Raw genomic sequence first — 21,019 nt, forward strand, 5'->3', positions numbered from 1 at the left:
CAAAAGAAAAAAAATAATGAGGAAAAAACAAATGATTGACTGTTTTCAAAACTCAAATGTACCAGCTAAATGAATTAATAAATTTGAATTCTTAACCAAAGAGGAGATATTTTAGATAAGAGTGGTCAGTACGACAAAACGCTAATTCGATATGTAAGGATCTAATATTAAAATTAAAGACTTTATGAGCTTGTTCGGACACGCTTAATGCCTGGAAATTAATGTTACGTGAAACATAAAGGATCATCGTGAAGCAACACACACAAATTTTCTAGTTTAAGTTGTAAAATTAGATGTTAATTTTATTGGAATTAAAAATGTCATCTTAAATTTTTTGTACATTTATACTGAATATGCGTGGAATTTAGAAGTGATACATTATTTTGCGACGAGAATAGATATCTGCAAGATGAAATGTGAGATTATTTTGAATCGGATTTATTTTATCTTAAATTCAGAAATTCGCTAATGCACAACGTTTTGTATAGTAATAAAAAGAAAATACTGGTAAGGTGTTGTGGTTTGCGGGAGTAAGTACCACAATCCCGGCTATTCCATTCGAGAAACACCAATGCCTTCCGATCTAAAAGGTGGGGCATGTTAACTAATAAATTTGACACAGATCCAAGTTGTGTGGCGGCATTCATCTTGTGATATGTAGTTATCTATAATGACTTAATAACAACGCACATACGGTGCTATAAAGTCACTTATGCAATTTTTATGTTAACACTGAACTGAGTATGAGAAAATAATTTTTTTAATAGTTATTAGTCAGATGAGAGAGATGTTTGCTTGTATTGATGAAGTTTAAAGTTGTAGTTTAAATATTATCATTTTATTTCTATAGTCTAGCAGAACTATATAAGAATTATATAATAGGATGCTGAATTTTTTTTGTTGAAAATTTGCATAAGTAATGTTATTGCACCGTATGTGCGACAAGTGGAAAGCGAGCTGGTTCATCCATCTACATCTATACATATAAATAAAATTGGTGTGTCTGTTTGTAATATTGAAATAGCCGCTTTTTACTACATGCTAATGAATATACGGTACATACACTAAAATAACATTTTTTACAATTTTTATCTGTCTGTCCGATTTTGACGGGACTTTCATTGATAGGTAGCTGATAATATAAAGAGTAACTTAGGCTACTTTTTTTAGACTAGCTACGCCTCGCGGCGTCACCCGCGGTACGACAATAACCGTGGGACTCGGCTATCAATAATAAAATTTAATGTTTCCGTAGCGAAGCAAGGGCCGGTAGCTAGTACTAAATAAAATTTCGAAAAAAAAATTCTTAAAAATTTGCCTTCGTCTTTTCGCAACTACCGTATCCAGAATAACATCACCTCACAACCGCCAACGAGTAAACAATTTGTGCGAAACCATGCGAATTCTCGAAATTGTCTTCTGGACGGGCAGGTGGCCGACCCATTACCATTGTAAATTGATATGCCAATCTTCTCCGCTTCCTTATTCATTAGATACCGCATTACATGTAATCTGAACTCGTTGCGTGTAGCCTTGTCTGTTTGTTTACTCGAAATGAAAGTTTCATAGTGTAGGTCATACGACAAAGGGAAGATCTTCCACCGAGCGGGTGATATTTGCTCGGTAGAGCGACGGTCCTAATTTTTTTTTTTCCCTGCCTAAACTGGTATCCTGGAGCGGCTATTCCAGCGTAACCGTAACTAATAGGTGAGCTCACGGGGCTCAAACCTGACGACGATGCCAACACGAACCCTAGCAAGAGTCATGCTTCGCAGAATCTACCACCGGATCGGAAACGCGACCCACTGAGAAGATCCGGCGAGAAACTCAGTGGGCTGTGTCTGAGAGTTAATTTACTCGTCAAGCCCTTCGTCGCAAGCGACGGGTTCGACGAGGACGGTGACCGGTGCTTGAAGTACCTAGATCACCGTTAGTGGATCGGGAGGACGGTCCTAATGTTGTTCGGAACTTGTATATATGCAAGCTTATCTTGAAAATGTCGTAAGCGAGATTCAGGCATCTGTCAAATATCTTTCGTTGTGTGATGGCTGCCGCCACACATAGATTTTAAAGTTAATCTAACGGTCCATCTTTTTTGTTTGCCTTTGTAAACTCATCTCTAGGCTCAGGAATAACTCAATGATAGAGCCACAGCCAATTAGTAATGTTTGAAACAAAATATCTTATGGCGCTCAGGAAACATCCTGAAGCGAAGTTCATTCTAATTCTTTGTGGATACTTTTGATTACTTTATTGCATAGATTTGTGGACAAGCTCACTCGACCAATTCACTACAAAATTACTACTTAAACCAATAAACATAACGACGTGAATATTGATCACCTACCATGAAACAGGTTGATTGTATTGTATAACTTTTTACTGGTGGTAGGACGTCTTGTGAGTCTGCACGGGTAGATACCACCACTCTGCCTATTCCTGCCGTGAAGCAGTGATGCGTTTCGGTTTGAAGGGCGGGGCAGCCGTTGTAACTATACTGAGACCTTAGAGCTTATATCTCAAGGTGGGTGGCGCATTTACGTTGTAGATGTCTATGGGCTCCAGTAACCACTTAACACCAGGTGGGCTGTGAGCTCCATCTATTTTAGCAATAATAAATAAAATAAAAAAATAACGCTTGACTTATCCTTCAAACTAAAACGCATTCAAAACTACGCGGGATGGTAGCACCCATTCTTGAGGATTACAATGCGCCTTACCAACCATTAAAAGTACTGCAGAGTCTGGTTTAGGTGAGTGATAATTCAACCTCGACCCAAGAGTTTGGCTATTTATCGCATTTGTTCGAATTGTCCATAAATACCGCTACACTATCAAAGCCTTCCGCTGTGCTTCGTATGTCTGGAGATGCTGGTTTAAGATACCGGTTTCTATTGATTTGGAAATCACAAAGTCTTGTGTCGTGCGACCCGGTTGGAAGACTTTTAGCAATTTTAATGGCCCGGGTGACGAGTTCCACAAGTGGGCCACCTTTTTCTTACGTGTCGATCGACAAGCATTCTGGTTCAAACGATAAAATGTTCTCGAATCTGTTCGATTAGTCCCAAGACGGGGAAATGGTATATTCGAGGTTGGGTATGATTCGACTAGTATATTAGTTTTAATGTCTAGTTTGATACTGAGACATTTTTCAATTGGCCAAATTCACACAATATTTGTAGTAGTCATGTGATTAGATAACAATCGCGACTTGTTGAGAAGATGCGGCTATAAGCGCAGCGTGCTGATTGATGCTATGGGTTAAGTGTTACATCGAACACTGATGATCCCGGTGATCTGTGTGCATTTGTTTAGGCTAGCACAGGTATTAACAGTGCAGCACTGAGAGAGAATCCGAACGATCCATGATGATGTATCTGAAGCGTCGATGGTTGCCACGTTAGTCAAATCGGGGTGTAATTAATTGCGATTATGCAAATAGAACATATGTTGCTATTATAACGTAGGTGTAAATGCCGCCACCCGCCATGAGACAACCGGACTCAAATGTGGTGGTCTGATCTGGTGATACTTACCCGTGTAGTTGGCGATACGTCCTAAAGTCGTTGTCAAAAAAGAAACAGTCTTATTAAAAATCAAGTTTGCAACAGATTTAGCGTTTGATATTTCAAAAATTTATTTAAAGTGAAATACGTGTTCCAAACGGTCAATCAACTAATTCTAATATTGACACTCCTTCAAATCCGACAAGCGATAGATATAGCAATAACATATTAAATTTATTAGCTTTTTATATGTATCTTAACATGATATTACCATGATTATTTTACAATAAATAATAAGCACGCTATCTGCTTTTCGATAAGAATGAAACGTAATAACAATATGTTAGAAGCAATTTTACGATTTAATTGCGTATATTACGCGAGTGTTCCGTGTGTGAAATTTCAAACTTTATCTATATATTAATACGTGAAGCAAAAACTTTGTATCCCTTTTTACGAAAATTGCGCGGACGGAGGAGTATGAAATTTTCCACACTTATAGAGAATATAGAGAAGAAATGCACAATGCTAATATTTTTTTGAAATAATGCTAAAATATACATTAAATCAATAAAGAAAACATTACACACACTACATATCACGTATTTGACGCACACACGCATGCCGACTATTTATTGTCAAACTTTTGTTCTTGACGTCTGCGGTCAAATTGAGAATAGGTTAAATATTGTTTGTCTTTATTAATATTTTTCTATAGTGTAGTCTTGGCGAAATTTGTGATTATAGGAGTATAAAATACAATCATAATAGTGTACAAACTTACAATTCCAATTAATTATAGTCGAATTTCGACTAATGCGGGGCCACTAGTTAGTTTAATTATATGCTTAATATTGTCAAATTTGGATGTGAATACACGCTGTTTGTCAAAATTGGGCGTCAATTGATAGTCCACTGTTGTTAGTATCTATTATCACATGGGTATCGCGTGGGTAGTATCGCCATGCTGCTTATTTCAAGCGTGAGCTCAAAGCTGCTATTCAAATAGGATTGTTGTGTTTATTGACGTCGTGTGTATAGGGCATTGCTGCTGGTTAATAACTTAACAGACAGATCTTTATATAAAAAAATAATAGGAATAAGGGGAAGACCTTAAATACTTGGATGGACTTTGTGATTGAGGCTATGCGAGAGAAGTGTGTCAGTGGAGAGATGACGTCATCAGCCTAAATGAAAAAGAGGGTACGCTGCGCCGACCCCACACAGTGGGATAAGGTCAAGAAGATGAAGAAGAACAATATATTGTGGGTAATACAAACACAAAACATACAGAACCATTCAAAAGAGAGTTCAGTTTTGTTTTGATTTCGGAGTAAGGGGAGTAATAGTTATATAATTCGTAAAGTACTAAGGCATATGCTTCTAGAAATAGCGAGTATCTTGTCATTTTAAGGCAAACAAAATAAGCTTGGATGCGAATTTTATTTTAATTTACTTTCCCTTTGGGTTTCTATTAATATAATAATAATAATTTCCATTAATAAACGGAATTCAAAAGCTGAACTTGCTACTCGAGTTCTTTGAAAATGTTGGCAAATTCCCCTACAAAAGTAAAAGTACAAGTGTAAAAACAGAGGATTATTAGAGCTAAAAGATCTCTAACCAATGGCCGTAAGCGAATCACAAAAAAACATTAAGTGTATAATGCTTATATAAACCGATCAGCGGAAAGTCATTGAAAACAAGACAGTTGCCTATTTTCTAGTTCACAATCATGTTTCCAACGAACCGATGCGTTTGCAATCAATATAATATTACCGACTTCCGGTCGTTTAGAGATTGTATTCGTTCGTCTCGCTTCCGGCGTACATCGTTTTACTCTTTATTAGTTTATTAATTCGTAATTTGAATACGTACTTAGTGTTTGTTGTGAAGTAATTTGAATTTCGAATAATAAACAACGGGTTTTAAAAAGAGATTGATGTGCTTCGTGTTAGTATTAAGTACTTTCGAAAATGCCTTTAAAAGAACCTACTTATCTTCTTTTTTTCTGTATGTTACAATAAATTGTTTCTATTCCAATTAAAATACAATAAAAAAAGACGTGTAAACGAAATATCTATGTCGAAACTTTATATAAAACTGATAAGATGCCCACAGGTTGTTGTTACTATGTATGTTTTGTATTCGGGTTCATCTTTTCATTTGATATTTTTTTTATTGTAGATTATACCACGTTTTAAGTCTGTACACACGTACCTTAAATCGGGATTGTGGGCAATACACCAAAGGGAATAGGGTTGACTAAATAAACCAAAGAGAATGGGAGTGACTAAAATCAGCGCTGCTTGATGTATCCACTTTGAACAGCATTAGCCGAGTCACCTCCTCTTGCCTTTTCATTGTTTTTTTTCCTTTATTTATGTACCTGTAATAATCTAAGCTAAGGGAGGTAAGGGGAAGGTAATCAATATCTCTATCGTCCCAAATGCCAACCTCACCTGCATGCACTGGATGGCGGCGGAAGACAGTCGATTTCCGTGGTATTTCCTGCTAGATGACCAATGAGGCTCTGGTGACCGAGGGAGTAGCGGTATACCTACACACCTACCTAAAGTAGAGGCTACAGCAGCCTCGAGGTCCGAATAATCTCTAAAAGTGCTAGAGCAGAAGGCAACGGGAAATCACTGCTACTATTTCGAGAGTTATGGAAATGTCTAAATAAGACATACATAACCACGACCACTCTGCGAAGAGTGTACGATTGAGAAGAAGAATAATCTAAATCTGTGTGAAAAGCCATGAGTTGTATTATTATTATTTTTATTTAATAACGCGACACAAATCGAATCAAAAAGAAAATTCACTAATGCATAGATAATTTTATTTATTTATTTTTTATTGCTTAGATGGGTGGACGAGCTCACAGCCCACCTGGTGTTAAGTGGTTACTGGAGCCCATGGACATCTACAAAGTCTCAAGTAAAGTTACAACGGCTGTCCCACCCTTCAAACCGAAACGCTAAATTAAATTAAAACAGCTGACTAGAATACCGCTAACACGAATTCCAACATAGAAAAAGAGAAAATATTTGAAAATTCAAAAAATTTCGTATATCGATAAGCCATTCCAATAATTTTCACTTTAATGTTACGGGATTTGTCACATTCAGATCGCCCCGGTCGGACCGGTCCGGTGCACTTGTTTGACAAACAACAAGCTGAGGCGGCGTCCCTTTACGCCCACGCGATGACGTTTGTTTTCGAAAAAAAAAAAACTAAATCTATTTCACAACGCCACTTAAGTTTACGACTAGTTGATTTCTAATGTTTGACTAGTACAATTGTGACGTTTTCGCGAGTCGCCGTATGAACGCGCACGCAATTGCGATCGTAGATATTTTTTAATTGCTTAAATGGTAGGCAGCGGCTCGGCTCTGCCCCTGGCATTGCTGAAGTCCATGAGCGACGGTAACCACTCACCATCAGGTGGGCCGTATGCTCGTCTGCCTAATAGGGCAATAAAAAAAAATGCGTGGACGAGTTCACGGCCCACCTGGTGTTAAGTGGTTACCGGAGCCCATAGACATCTACAGCGTAAATGCTGCCAATTACAATTGTTATTTTAAGACCGAGCTATAAAAACGTACAATAAAAAAGACGTTTTGAAGTTCACAAAAGTTAGAAGTGAAGCCATCAAGTCTTCTATCTCATTCTCTCGCAAGCTAAAATATATACTGTAGTTTTTTTCTTCTTCTTTTGTGGTGTCGTATTTTTCCTTTTATCGATTTTTTATAAAAAAAAAAATTTTTTCCTTATGTGCGTGGACGAGCTCACAGTCCACCCGGTGTTAAGTGGTTACCGGAACCCATGGACATCTACAACGTAAATGCCGCCAACCACCTTGAGATATGAGTTCTAAGGTCTCATTATAATTACAACGGCTGCCCCACCCTTCAAACCGAAACGCATTACTGCTTCACGGCAGAAATAGGCAGGTTGGTGGTGCCTACACGTGCGGACTCACAAGAGGTCCTATCATCAGTAAGATTCAGCGGAGAACTACTCTCGCTAAAGCTACCGTTAACAAGTCCTCCGAAGTTGAGGCCCGTGAGATCACCCACCGAACCGTGCGTAGCTGGTATAGCTCCTCAACGCTACTAGGGATTAAGTATGGAAATAAAACCACTATGTAACAATAGATTTTTGGAATAGTTTCAAGTCTTTGTATTGTGTCGGCCGGGTTGTTTTAGGACGTGTGTTGCGAACATTACGGAGTCGAAGACCAATCATTGCTACAATGCAACTTCGATGCGAGATTTCGCAGTGGACGGTGGTACTATGTGAGATAAAAAGCAACACTGTCCAGATTTTAGGCCTAAACGCTTCTTCTGTAAAAAAAAAATATATATTTAAGACGCATAATTCAAAAATCAATCTCTGAACCACAGAGCAAAATTATAATTAGAAGAATATTGAAAATAGCACGTGAATCAGGAAAAATTTAATTTAATTTAAAATTTAGAACAGTTATTCTCACTGATTAAATTTTTAAATGGTGTGGACTAAATTGATATTTTATTTTAATTTTTCATATTGTCATTAACGAGAAAAAATTCGAGAACAGTCAAATCTTTAATCACTGATCTTAAAAAAACTAGTCGAGAGAGTAGAAAATTTCATCCTTGTTTTTTTTTATTTTTTTGAAATTATCATTTTGTTCGTATTAAATATTAATAATGTTCAAAATTTTGACATTTTGCGTGTTATTTCTAGATGTGAATTTATAAAAGTTTCGTTAACCCGAAAATTTTCATGTAAATATGAAATATAAGCGTCGATTAGCGTCTGTGCCGAACATAAATTCTTATTAAATTACAAAAGAGCAAATAACAAAGCAATTTTGGATGAATTTATAAACATATTATTATATGAAACATGATTTCTCTATATAGCCAATTTGAAGCAAACGGAAATGTGTCTGTATATTGCAGATTTGAAAACAAATGTAAGTATTTAAGTAACTTATTTGAACATTCACAAGTAAAAGTTATATAGAAAATTATTATCAAACTAGCTAACCTGCCGGGTTCGTAGTGTCTTAGTCGATAAATAAAAAAACCTAAGCATTTGTATAAAATAAACTTAAAACAAACAAAAGAAATCCGTCAGATGGGGGAAACATCAAAGGAAAAACAAAATTGTTATTTTTATTTAATTCCTAGCATTTTCCTATTTATCTACCTTTTAAACCTTTTCTGGACTTCCACAAATAATTCAAGATCAAAATTAGCCAAATCGGTCCAGCCGTTCTCGAGTTTTAACGAGACTAACAAACAGCAATTCATTTTTATATATATAGATGTATACAATTGTAATTATAGTACAACATAATATTCCTCAAACACACTGAACACATAAGTTAAGAAACTCAGAGTACTTTAAAAACGATAATATTTTTAAACGGTAATTTTATCCAAGAAGAAAACAAAGAAAAATAATACTGAAAATGAAATAAAAAAAGATTTTATAAGAAACCATAATTTAATAGTATGCATGTATGTGTGGCATCTACCTATCCACCTACACACACAAACACACACAGACACACACTAGCACACTTACTATGTATATTGTCATTTATATAATATATACATATAATAAATACATTTAATAATAACACGCACACATTTATACTACAACCATAATATTAGTATATTTACATATTTATTATAATTACACCGACATCACACGATAAAATAACGCCAATAGAATGTGCAACGAAAACGCACATTCTAACGGTATTTGCAGTGGAGTGTGCGGGGAGACAACCCCGCTCCGGCGCATCGTCCCAACCGACAGCGATTCTCTCGACACCACGCAGATCGCATGTCGCCTATCGATAGCTTACTTATTTCGTAACTCTTTGTTTCCTGTATGTTTATTAAATTCAGTTTCCACCTTGCTTTTCTATCTTACTATTAATTCTATGAACTAATTATTCTTCGTCTGTGCTGTGCTTCCTGTTTGTGCGTGTTCAACTTGTTGTATGTAAATAAATATTAAACCTGGACCTTTAGTGATTAATTTCATTGACTAAAGTGGTGTAATTTAAATCGACAAAAAACTATTTAACCTAAAGTGGTGACCCCGGTTCAAGAACATTTTAAACATAAAATAAAATGAATACAACAAAAAATATCGCCGGTGATTCGAAAAACCAAGCGCACGTTTCCATTGACTCATCTGGTGAATCATGTCGTGTCGGAGTACGGATCCCACCGTTTTGGCCGCAGGAACCGGCATTGTGGTTTGCACAAGTGGAAGGACAGTTCGCGTTGGCGAACATCACAAGTGACGCAACAAAATTTTATTACGTCACCGCCCAACTTGACCACATCTATGCTGCCGAGGTAAAAGACATAATTATCGCTCCACCTGAAACAAACAAATACGAGAAATTAAAAACGGAATTAACTAAGCGACTATCCGCATCACGTGAAAAGGAAGTGCAACAGCTTCTCATGCACGAAGAGCTCGGTGATCGTAAGCCTTCCCAGTTTTTACGTCATCTGCAACACCTGGCAGGACCGAACATTCCAGAGGATTTTTTGAAGACGATATGGACCAGCCGTTTGCCCAGCAGCATACAGGCAGTCCTGGCTGCTCAGCCTTTAACTCCGCTTCAGACACTCGCCGAGGTGGCAGACAGGGTGAATGATATAGTACCAGCAACACCTGTAGTCGCTAGTACTTCTGCTACCACACAGAATACTATCGACCAAATGGCCAAAATGATAGCACAACTCACCAAGCAAGTCCACGCTTTATCAACTCGAGACACAATACGATCAAGGCCCACATATAGAAGAGAAAAAAGAAGCCGTAGCACTAGCAGATCACATTCTTCTCACAAGAAATATCCCAACTGTTGGTACCATGCAAAATTCGGCACAAAAGCGAAGAAATGCGTGAAACCCTGCGATTTCTATTCGGGAAACGCCCCGGGCAGTCGGTAATGGCGACTCACGATTGCCCTGGTTCTGGTCGCCTGTTCATCACGGACCGAAAAACCAAAACACAGTTTCTCGTAGATACAGGAAGCGACCTCTGTGTTTTTCCACGGACTGCAATTAAAGAACGAAGACAAAGAACCAATTATCAACTCTACGCTGCAAACGGGACACTAATCAATACTTACGGATATAAACATTTGGAATTGGACCTTGGACTTCGCCGCAACTATACATGGAAATTTGTAGTAGCCGATGTTTCCAAAGCCATAATAGGCGTTGACTTTCTAAGTTTCTACAACTTATCTGTTAACTGCCGACACAAACGTCTTGTGGACAATACAACCACATTACAAACATCTGCAACACCAGCCCGGTCTGACGTCATTTCTTCGATTCGCACGATATTGGTGAAGACGAACTATCACGAAATCTTAAAGGAATATCCAGATATAACTCGACCTTCTGGAGCTCCGCGTACAGTTAATCATAACACCGTGCACCATATACGGACAACACCTGGACCACCAGTTTCCTGCAACCCTCGACGTCTGGCTCCTGACAAGCTAAAAATCGCTAAACAAGAGTTCGAGTCAATGATACGAAATGGCATCGCTAGGCCGTCAGAGAGTCCATGGGCATCACCGTTACACCTTGCTCCAAAAAAGGACAAGGGATGGAGACCATGTGGCGATTACCGCATGCTAAACGCGCGTACAATACCTGATTGCTATCCGATACGCCACATCCAAGACTTCGCCCACTGCATCAATGGTTGTACCATATTCTCCAAAATAGACCTAGAAAAGGCTTACCAGCAAATTCCTGTTGTTCCAGAGGACGTACCAAAGACAGCTATTACCACACCTTTTGGCCTGTACGAGTTCCCCTTCATGACGTTTGGTCTGCGTAATGCTGGCCAAACGTTCCAAAGATTCGTCGATGAAATAACTAGAGGACTTGACTTTTGCTACACTTTCTTAGACGATTTTTTAATTTTTTCGCATAACGAGCATGAGCACCAATCGCATCTACGCGAAATATTCAAGCGTCTTCAAAATTATGGCATGGTCATAAATAGTTCCAAGTGTGTTTTCGGAGTTGAAAAGGTGCAGTTTCTGGGATACACGATCTCGGCTGAAGGAACAACACCTCTCGAAGCCAAAGTAGAAGCCATCCAAAACTTTCCTGAGCCGAAAACCATAAAACAGCTTAGAAGGTTCCTAGGGATGCTTAATTTTTACAGAAGATTTATACCATCAGCTGCACAAACTCAAACTGCATTGAACAACCTCCTTACAGGCTCAGTGAAGGGCTCACATCCTGTCAACTTTAACGAACAGGAACTAAAAGCATTTCGAGACTGTAAAGATAGTCTGTGCCGTGCCACATTATTGGCACATCCAGACTGCGAAGCACCACTGGCATTGGTCACAGATGCGTCTGAGAACGCCATCGGCGCTGTACTCCAACAATACAAGAATCGAGGATGGCAACCATTGGCATTCTTTTCCCGCAAGCTAAGTCCCAGTCAGTGCAAATACTCACCTTACGATCGCGAGTTGCTTGCGATATATGAATCAGTCCGGTATTTCCGTCACATGCTGGAAGCTCGAAATTTCACAATTTACACGGACCACAAACCTATAACGTTCGCATTCCACGCACGTAAAGAAAAAGGCTCACCCAGACAACATCGTCACCTGGAATTCATATCTCAGTTCACCACTGATATCCGTCACATTTCGGGAAAGGACAACGTAGTTGCTGACACGCTATCTAGAATAGAAGAAGTAATAGCACCACTGGACTATGCACAGCTAGCTAAAGATCAAGCCGTTGATGCAGAGCTCCAAGATCTGTTAAAAGAGGGATCGTCGCTGCGTCTTACAAAAATCCAAATTCCTGCAACAACAACCAGCGTATACTGTGATATCAGCACTGAACACACTAGACCGTTCATAACAAGACAGTTTAGACGTCAAGTTTTTGATAATATCCATGGCCTCAGTCACCCCGGGGCCAATGCTACAATCAAGCTAATCTCACAGCGCTTCGTATGGCCCGGTATAAACAAGGATTGTAGAGACTGGACTCGATCGTGCTATGCATGTCAACGTGCCAAAGTAACACGCCATGTATCAGCACCTCTAGGCACTTACCAGCTACCTCAAGCCAGATTCCAACAAATCCATATTGATCTGATTGGTCCTCTACCGATATCACAAGGTTACCGCTACTGTCTGACCGTCGTAGATCGCTTTACAAGATGGCCTGAAGTAGCACCAATAACCGACATAACAGCTGAAACAGTAGCCAAGGCTCTACTAACGTGCTGGGTGTCAAGATTTGGCTGTCCTACAGAAATAGTCACAGACCGAGGAACTCAATTTGAATCATCACTGTTCAAACATCTCTCGGAGCTGACAGGTTTTCTTCATAAAAGGACTACTGCGTACCATCCTTCCTGCAATGGATTAGTGGAGAGATTTCACCGCCATCTAAAAGCCGCTATTGTATGCCACGCCAAAGAGAACTGGACGGAGATACTACCGTTAGTTTTACTTGGCATACGGTGCGCTTACAAGGAAGACCTGAAATCTTCCTCAGCAGAATTGGTCTATGGCGAAACGTTGAGACTACCGGGACAATTTTTTGACAGTCCTAGTGTGACACCAACCAATGATGTGTCTGACTTTATTGCTCGGTTACGTTTATTCGCCCAGCAATTAAAACCACAACCAGCATTACGACACGGACATAAACCAACCTTTATATTTAAAGATCTCAAGACATGCAGCCACGTTTATTTGAGAGATGATGCAAAGCGCAGGTCATTACAACCTGCATACACAGGACCTCACACCGTGCTGCACAGAGATGATAAAACATTGACACTGCTCATAAAAGGGAAATCCATCAAAGTAACGATAGACCGAGTGAAACCAGCCTACTTACTTGATGAACAACCACCAAAACACCAACCTGAAAAGGAAATTAGCATAGAGAGGCGTACCAGATCAGGTCGCAGAGTACACTTCCCTGACTTTTACCGCCCGTAGTAACGGTCTCCGCGGGGGAGTGATGTGGCATCTACCTATCCACCTACACACACAAACACACACAGACACACACTAGCACACTTACTATGTATATTGTCATTTATATAATATATACATATAATAAATACATTTAATAATAACACGCACACATTTATACTACAACCATAATATTAGTATATTTACATATTTATTATAATTACACCGACATCACACGATAAAATAACGCCAATAGAATGTGCAACGAAAACGCACATTCTAACGGTATTTGCAGTGGAGTGTGCGGGGAGACAACCCCGCTCCGGCGCATCGTCCCAACCGACAGCGATTCTCTCGACACCACGCAGATCGCATGTCGCCTATCGATAGCTTACTTATTTCGTAACTCTTTGTTTCCTGTATGTTTATTAAATTCAGTTTCCACCTTGCTTTTCTATCTTACTATTAATTCTATGAACTAATTATTCTTCGTCTGTGCTGTGCTTCCTGTTTGTGCGTGTTCAACTTGTTGTATGTAAATAAATATTAAACCTGGACCTTTAGTGATTAATTTCATTGACTAAAGTGGTGTAATTTAAATCGACAAAAAACTATTTAACCTAAATATGTATGTTTTGTGTTTCTTGAGCGGCATATATAAATACTCCACTATATACTCCAGATGAGTTTTTTGCTAAACTGCAATGAGTTTGTCTCATAGTGGCAGCTACATACTATTCAACGGCCGTCTGGTGTAGTGGTAAGTGGCATGGTCACTACACAAGGAGGTCGCGGGTTCGAATCCCGCCAAGGAAGGATATTTGTATGATAAATATAAATGTCTTTTCCAGGGTTATGGATGTATCTTAAATATATGTATGTGTATAATAAAAATCTTACATTTATATCCGTTATCTGGTGCTTGTAACACAAGTTCTTTACGAACTTATCACGGGACCAGTTAACGTGGCGTGATTGTTAGTAAATATTTATTTATTTATTTATTCACACGCCATGATTGATGACATTAAATTATGTTTTTTTTTGTCAAATATCAACGAAGCTAGGGTTCGGTCTAGATGACGATGTATATTGTGATGCCTCATGAGTTTCTCCCTGGATCTTCTTAGCGGGTCGCGAATCCGATTTGTTAGTAGATTAATTCACGAAGCAGCTGCTCTTGAGTTGTTTGGTCTCCTTTGGAGCCTTTGCTCGCCCACCTATCCTGGTAAAGCTGGGGAGAACTTTGGGCCACAAGTAATCCTCTCTACTTAAAAAAAAGCACCGCGAGAAAGCTTCATCTATCTCCGGTGTGTCAACCGAGTGTCGTCTAGCTAGATTCAGACGTAGATTAGGCTCGGAGGTCCAGTGATTTCAGCCTGATGAGAAGTAAAAAACAAAACCAAAGACTACCATACTCGTATTAAATAGTAGAGGCATATACCACGTCCAACTCTATCCAGACCTCACCTGAAGAGCATCTCGTTTTGGATCTGTACGATTGAATAAAAGATTAAACGGAAATATCAGTGAATATCAATATTCTGCGCAATGTATTATTGAGCGTTAATTTTTAATTTTATTTAAATATTCTATAACGATAACAATTTTTATAAATGCAAATAAAGTCGAGCGAACGGAGCTAGTTTAAAATAATATATAATAACTTAATATTTATAGCAATCGATTTTAATTAATTCGTCGTGAAACCAAACAACAAACAATCACGGCTACATAAATTAACATTTATATGTGTATGTGTGATGAGATTGTTTTTATTGATATTTTCGGAAATCCGTAAATCTGAAATCGAAGCAGGATTACGAAGCAAAAATTTGAATTTATTATATTATAAATATTTTTATTAAATATAGTTATTTAACTAATAAATTTGAACAAAAATATCGCTCGCTAATAATTTAGATAAATAGGATATGTGTTGTAATTTGATTAATGAGGCAATTAGACTACAATAGAATTGCAATGTCCTCTTCATTTCGCATTAAGGGTGGGTATTCACGTTACGACACGTATAAATAAGTTCCATAAAATTAAGCTCACTTTATGACGATGACAAGGCAGAGCTGCTGGCCGATGCACTGCAAGATCAGTGCACCACCAGCACTTAATACGCGGACCCCGAGCACACCGAGTTAGTCGACAGGGAGGTCGAGCGCAGAGCTTCCCTGCCGCCCTCGGACGCGTTACCCCCCATTACCACTGACGAAGTTAGAGAAGCGATCCACAACCTCCAACCTTAGAAGGCACCCGGCTCCGACGGCATCCGCAACCGCGCCTTAAAACTCTTACCAGTCCAACTGATAGCAATGTTGGCTACAATTTTAAATGCCGCTATGACGCACTGCATCTTTCCCGCGGTGTGGAAAGAAGCGGACGTTATCGGTATATACAAGCCGGGCAAACCGAAAAACGAAACATCTAGTTACCGTCCGATTAGTTTCTTTCCTTTAGCGATAGGCAAAATATACGAACGATTCCTTCGGAAATGCCTCTGGCTGATTTCATTACCGCAGACAAAATATGAATAGACGAGCAGCTTGGGTTCCGCGCCAAACACTCGTGCATACAAGTGCACCACCTCACGGAGTATATCATGATAGGGCTAAATAGGCGTAAATAAATCCCGATCGGAGCCTTCTTCTTCGATATCGCAAAGGCGTTCGACAAAGTCTGGCACAACGGTTTGATTTACAAGCTGTATAACGGTCGCGTTTCTGATCCGGTGGTAAATTCTGCGAAGCACCGCTCTTGCCGGGAGTGTTGCCAGTGTAAGCAACACTCCTGGTTATAGCCCCGTGAGCTAACCTACACGTTAGGGCGAAGCTGAAATAGCCTCTCAAGGCTATCAGCATTGGTAGCAAAGAAAAAGCTCACTTTGAATTATTTTTTAAATCGAACGACAATAATTGTTATATTTAAAAATAACAATTACCAGTTGTATCCGTTGAAGCATATAAAATCGCTGTCATTGTTAAATATATCAAATTGACAATGTTATCTATCTACCTATACGATCTTTTCTTCAGCAACAAAAAAGAAAGTGAAATGAACTGAATAAAAATGAACACTCGAAGAGTTTCGTGTTATGAATACAATTAATAATTTAATTAATTACAATGGCTCGATGGTTGTACAGTAAAACGTGTGTTAGAGTTCCGGACTTAGAATCGAAAATTCAATGGCAAATTTTGATTCAATTAATCATACAATTAAAATCAAATGACATGTGATCCGTCACTCGAAGTTGATTACTGACGTTTGTTACAAGAGGTATGTATGTGGGGAGCAGTGGTATTGTGTGCCCGCGGGCTCGTCACCACTATTTGGTTTATTTATTCTGAGAAACAATCGTGCGTTTCGACCTCATCCACTTCGACCTCATGTCATATCGAGTATATTCACTTTGCGGTAACTACTGAGCACCAGATGAATACTTCTGTAAGAAGCTTCCGTGTATAAATCTTCCTTTTTTATTTTTTATTGCTTGGATGTGTGTTGAGCTCACGGCCCACCTGATCTTAAGCGGTTATCGGAGCCCATAGACAGTTACAATGTAAATGGTGCCACCCACCCTTGAGACATGAGTTGTAAGGTCTCACTTTTACTGTACCACGGCTGCCCCACCCTTCAAACCGAAACGCATTACTGCTTCACGGCAGAAATAGGCAGGGTGGTGGTGCCTACCCGTGTGGACTCACAAGACGTCCTACCACCCGTCTTATGTTACTATATTATTGGTATGCATAAAATCACGCCTGAGATCGCCTGTTGACGTATATTTTTTCGGTTCATAACAAAAAGTAAATAAAGATTACTAACTTTTTACTTTTTTTTTTCTTACTTATTCGCTGGTTGATTAAGGAGCTATCCCATATCATGGGCTTAGGCGGAGTGAATTTGCTAATCCTGGCCCTAGCGAGAGCAGTGCTTCTCAGAGTTTGTCACCGGATCTAAATCCCTACCTGAGAAGATCCGGCGCGAAACTCAGTCAGCTGTGTCTATGGGATTTTTTACTTATAGAGTACGCAATGTGAGATGATACCGGCGCTATCTATGAAACACATTAGAGGTCCACAAAATATCTTATCACAGTTTGTCTTATTTTGATTAATTCATCTTGAGACCTGTAACATTTTGATAGGTTATAAAACTTAACAAAATAGTATGTTAATTACGTGCACTGCAGTAAAATACGTGACGGATTCGCCCACGCTTCACCTAAATTTTAATTGAAAGTGACTCTTATGTTGAAATGCTTTAAGACTTGATTTAGAATTTTTATGCATTGCTAATGTTCGTGAAAAGGAAATTTGGTTAGAAATTTTAAAAATAAATTGACAGTACTAAATTCGTTATTTAAAATAGCATATTTATGCATATACATCATTTTACATATATCGCGTTTAAAAACTGAATAAGGGCACTCGAATTTATTTAATCTAACTATTTATTGGTGATTTAATTAGCAAAAGGAACGAAAGCTGCGTGCGTGACGAAATGTTTTCACAAAAACCAACAATAATTATTTTTAAGTGACAAAAACTTTCATATTACCAACATATTATATTGCTGTAAATAATTGTCTATGTCTACGTCTTCTGCAGAAATATGTATATTAAGAGTCTCTTAATATCTTCAATTGGCATCGCGTACATGGAAAATTAAATTAATTGAACTACTTGTAGTTTAGTATTTTCTTCGATTTTCCCAAGTCGTAGAAATATTTTAAATTACTTTTACGATTTAATCTCGTGTTATATAATTTTTTCATTAATATAACGTTATTTTGTATGTTTGAAACACTTCAGTTTTCGTGGTCACGAATGATTCAACGACGGACCTTAAAAATGACAATAAAAAAGGTGATATTAAACTGTAAATGTAGGTTTAATTTTACTTTTACCCGATCACCGTCCTCACTGAGCCTGTCGCTTGCAACGAAGGGTTCGGCGAGTAAATTAACCCATAGACACAGCCCATTGAGTTTCTCACCGGGTCTTCTACGTAAATCGCGTTTCCGATCCGGTGGTAGATTCTGCGAAACACTGCTTTTGCTAGGGCCCGTGTTAGCAACGCCTCCGGTTTGAGCCCCGTGAGCTCACCTACACGCTAGGGTAACGCTGATATAGCCTCTCAATCAGCACAGGTAGAGGATAAAAAAAGTACTACTTTTACTAAAGAAACCCAACAGATTACATTTGGGTAAATTTTAGATGCCTTGATCAAAAAATCTACATTCGCCGGCTTTGTACTCGTATTTTTTCCTGTGTTGTGGTTTCTGGAAATTTCTTTACAAACATGGTACATGAACACTTATGTCCAGGCTCCAGATACTAAAGAGTGTTAACAAAGGCACTGATTTCGACAGATCATCAAATTCTGTTAATTAGGAATTAATGGGGCTGGCTACTAACAACTAAATCATAGAACTCTATCAAGTTATTCCATAAAGTTTTGCAAAATCTGTTTAACATTTAAAAACATTTTCAAGCAACGAAGTATGAACTAATAAGAATTTAAGGTGTTACAAAAAAAAAAGATATAATATATTTAAAACAAGCACTCAATTCTCATCACGATCGGTACGATGACTACCATTGTTTTAGCTTATCGTATGATAAGTAAAGTGTTGAGTGTAGCGGTGCTATGATAGACTGACAGAGTGACCTACTCTGGGAATTCGATCGTGAATATAACTCGATCTTTGTTTTTTCCCCCCAACTTTTGCTAATAGCCTTGAGAGGCTATTTCAGCTTCAACATAATGTGTAGGTGAGCTCTCGGGGCTCAAACCGGAGGTGTTGCTAGCACTGGCCCTACCAAGGGCAGTGCATCGCAGAATCTAACATCGGATCGGAAACGCAACCCACTGAGAAGATCCGACGAGAAACTCAGTGGGCTGTGTCTACGGGTTAATTTACTCGTTGAGCCCTTCGTCGCCAACGACGGGTTCGGCGAGGACGGTGAACGGTACTTGAGGTTCCTAAAAACACTGTTTAACTCGATCAAAATATTATCGCCCAACAAGGAAAGTGCGAATTATGTAAATTTGCTTAATTAAACTAGATATGTATGTGTTATGAGCCTAAGTGTATATTATGAGATAAGTGTTTACCCTAACTTGCCTTGTCTATACGTTTTATAATACAATAGCTTTTTTATTGTGATCTGTGCGTTTCGGTAAAAACTTCATACAAAGATGATAGTGACGTCATTACCACACCCAGTGCAAAATAATAATAATAATAAAGTAACAGAAAATAGTTACACGCAGTTTCAACTTTTGATGAGCAATTGCTTTTTTGTTGCAATCGCACTAGATGTGTTACGGTAGAAACTAATATAGAAATTATTTTAGTTACAGTTTCCATGCAGCAAAACTCGCAATATTTCTATCTCTTAATATGAAATACACTAACCTTAACCGAATACTACAATTACACTGTTGTTTCGTCCCTGAACCCATGAGAATGATAAGTAGCAATAACGAACTAAACCAAAAAAAAAATTTTTTTTAATCTAAAAAGCGATCGAGAACACTTGGTACGGGCCTCTAATATGATGATCTGACAGGTGCGCGCACGCATTACCGAGATTGAGCTATTGTTCCCACGACCCTGTAGATAATACCATTCTTGTCGACTAGAAAACTATCAAGAAATTTTACAAGATGAAAACACCAAATTTGTGGCTATATGGGGGATGTCATAAGGGATGCGTTGAAGCGTCATGTTTGGATACAACAACTATTTCTATTTTTAGAGGATTTTGAAATTAAATTGAGATCATATGTCTTCATGTCAAATAGCTTGCGGTCTTTTTTTTTTTTAATAGCGGCTATCTACCCCTAAAGTGGAACGCGGCAAAATTAGCAGGACGTAGGGATCTACTCGGTAAAGCTTGTGATACGCTCTACCACCAAAAATTTAAATACTTATTGACAATTTTAGGGCAAAATATTCAAATATAAAAGAAGGCTGGGATTTTGTCGAAACTGCATTAAGAAAATTTTCTTTTGTATCCAAAGCTTTTCATAGATAACTCATTAAACTAATTGCTTAAAAATGATACTCAATACATTTAAAAAAAAAAAAAAAAAATCAAATTATTTTCTAGCCTCCATAAACATTGCGCTCATCTCGACCATAAACACTCATCTTCATCGGGACCCGAAAGCTTAAAGAACTGAACCGAAGCCCCCTGTATATTTACAATTTAGAAATCGTAATTGTAATACGGCTATTAGCTGGTTTTATGTGCGTGATAATAAACGGTTAGCCGGCCACTTACTTTATGAGCTTAGAAGCGAACGCCTTTTATTTAATGGCCAGGCTTTTTTTTTTACTCGTCGGGTCGGAGTTCGTTCGGAAAATAGCCACAACGAAACACAACGCCACGGAAATTAAACTTCCATGTATGTTCTTGGCACCCATATGCTCGGATGCGGGATAAGGCGCGGACTTATTGAGCTTTACAACGAG

General features: G+C 38.5%; 2 protein-coding genes across 3 annotated transcripts in view; one reads left to right on the forward strand and one right to left on the reverse strand.

Moving 5' to 3' along the window:
- Sox102F (transcription factor Sox102F) overlaps positions 1–21,019 on the reverse strand; it is a 419,194-nt gene that overhangs the window by 383,208 nt on the left and 14,967 nt on the right. The gene's annotated exons all lie outside the window — the stretch shown is intronic.
- On the forward strand, positions 9,650–10,486 carry LOC149499568 (uncharacterized). Its single transcript, XM_089739796.1, has one exon. It carries the CDS (start codon positions 9,650–9,652, stop codon positions 10,484–10,486), a length of 837 nt encoding a protein of 278 aa, XP_089595922.1.

Source organism: Bombyx mandarina, chromosome A1 (genome assembly GCF_030267445.1).
Source record: "Bombyx mandarina strain Sakado chromosome A1, ASM3026744v2".
NCBI classification, from domain to species: Eukaryota; Metazoa; Arthropoda; class Insecta; order Lepidoptera; family Bombycidae; genus Bombyx; species Bombyx mandarina.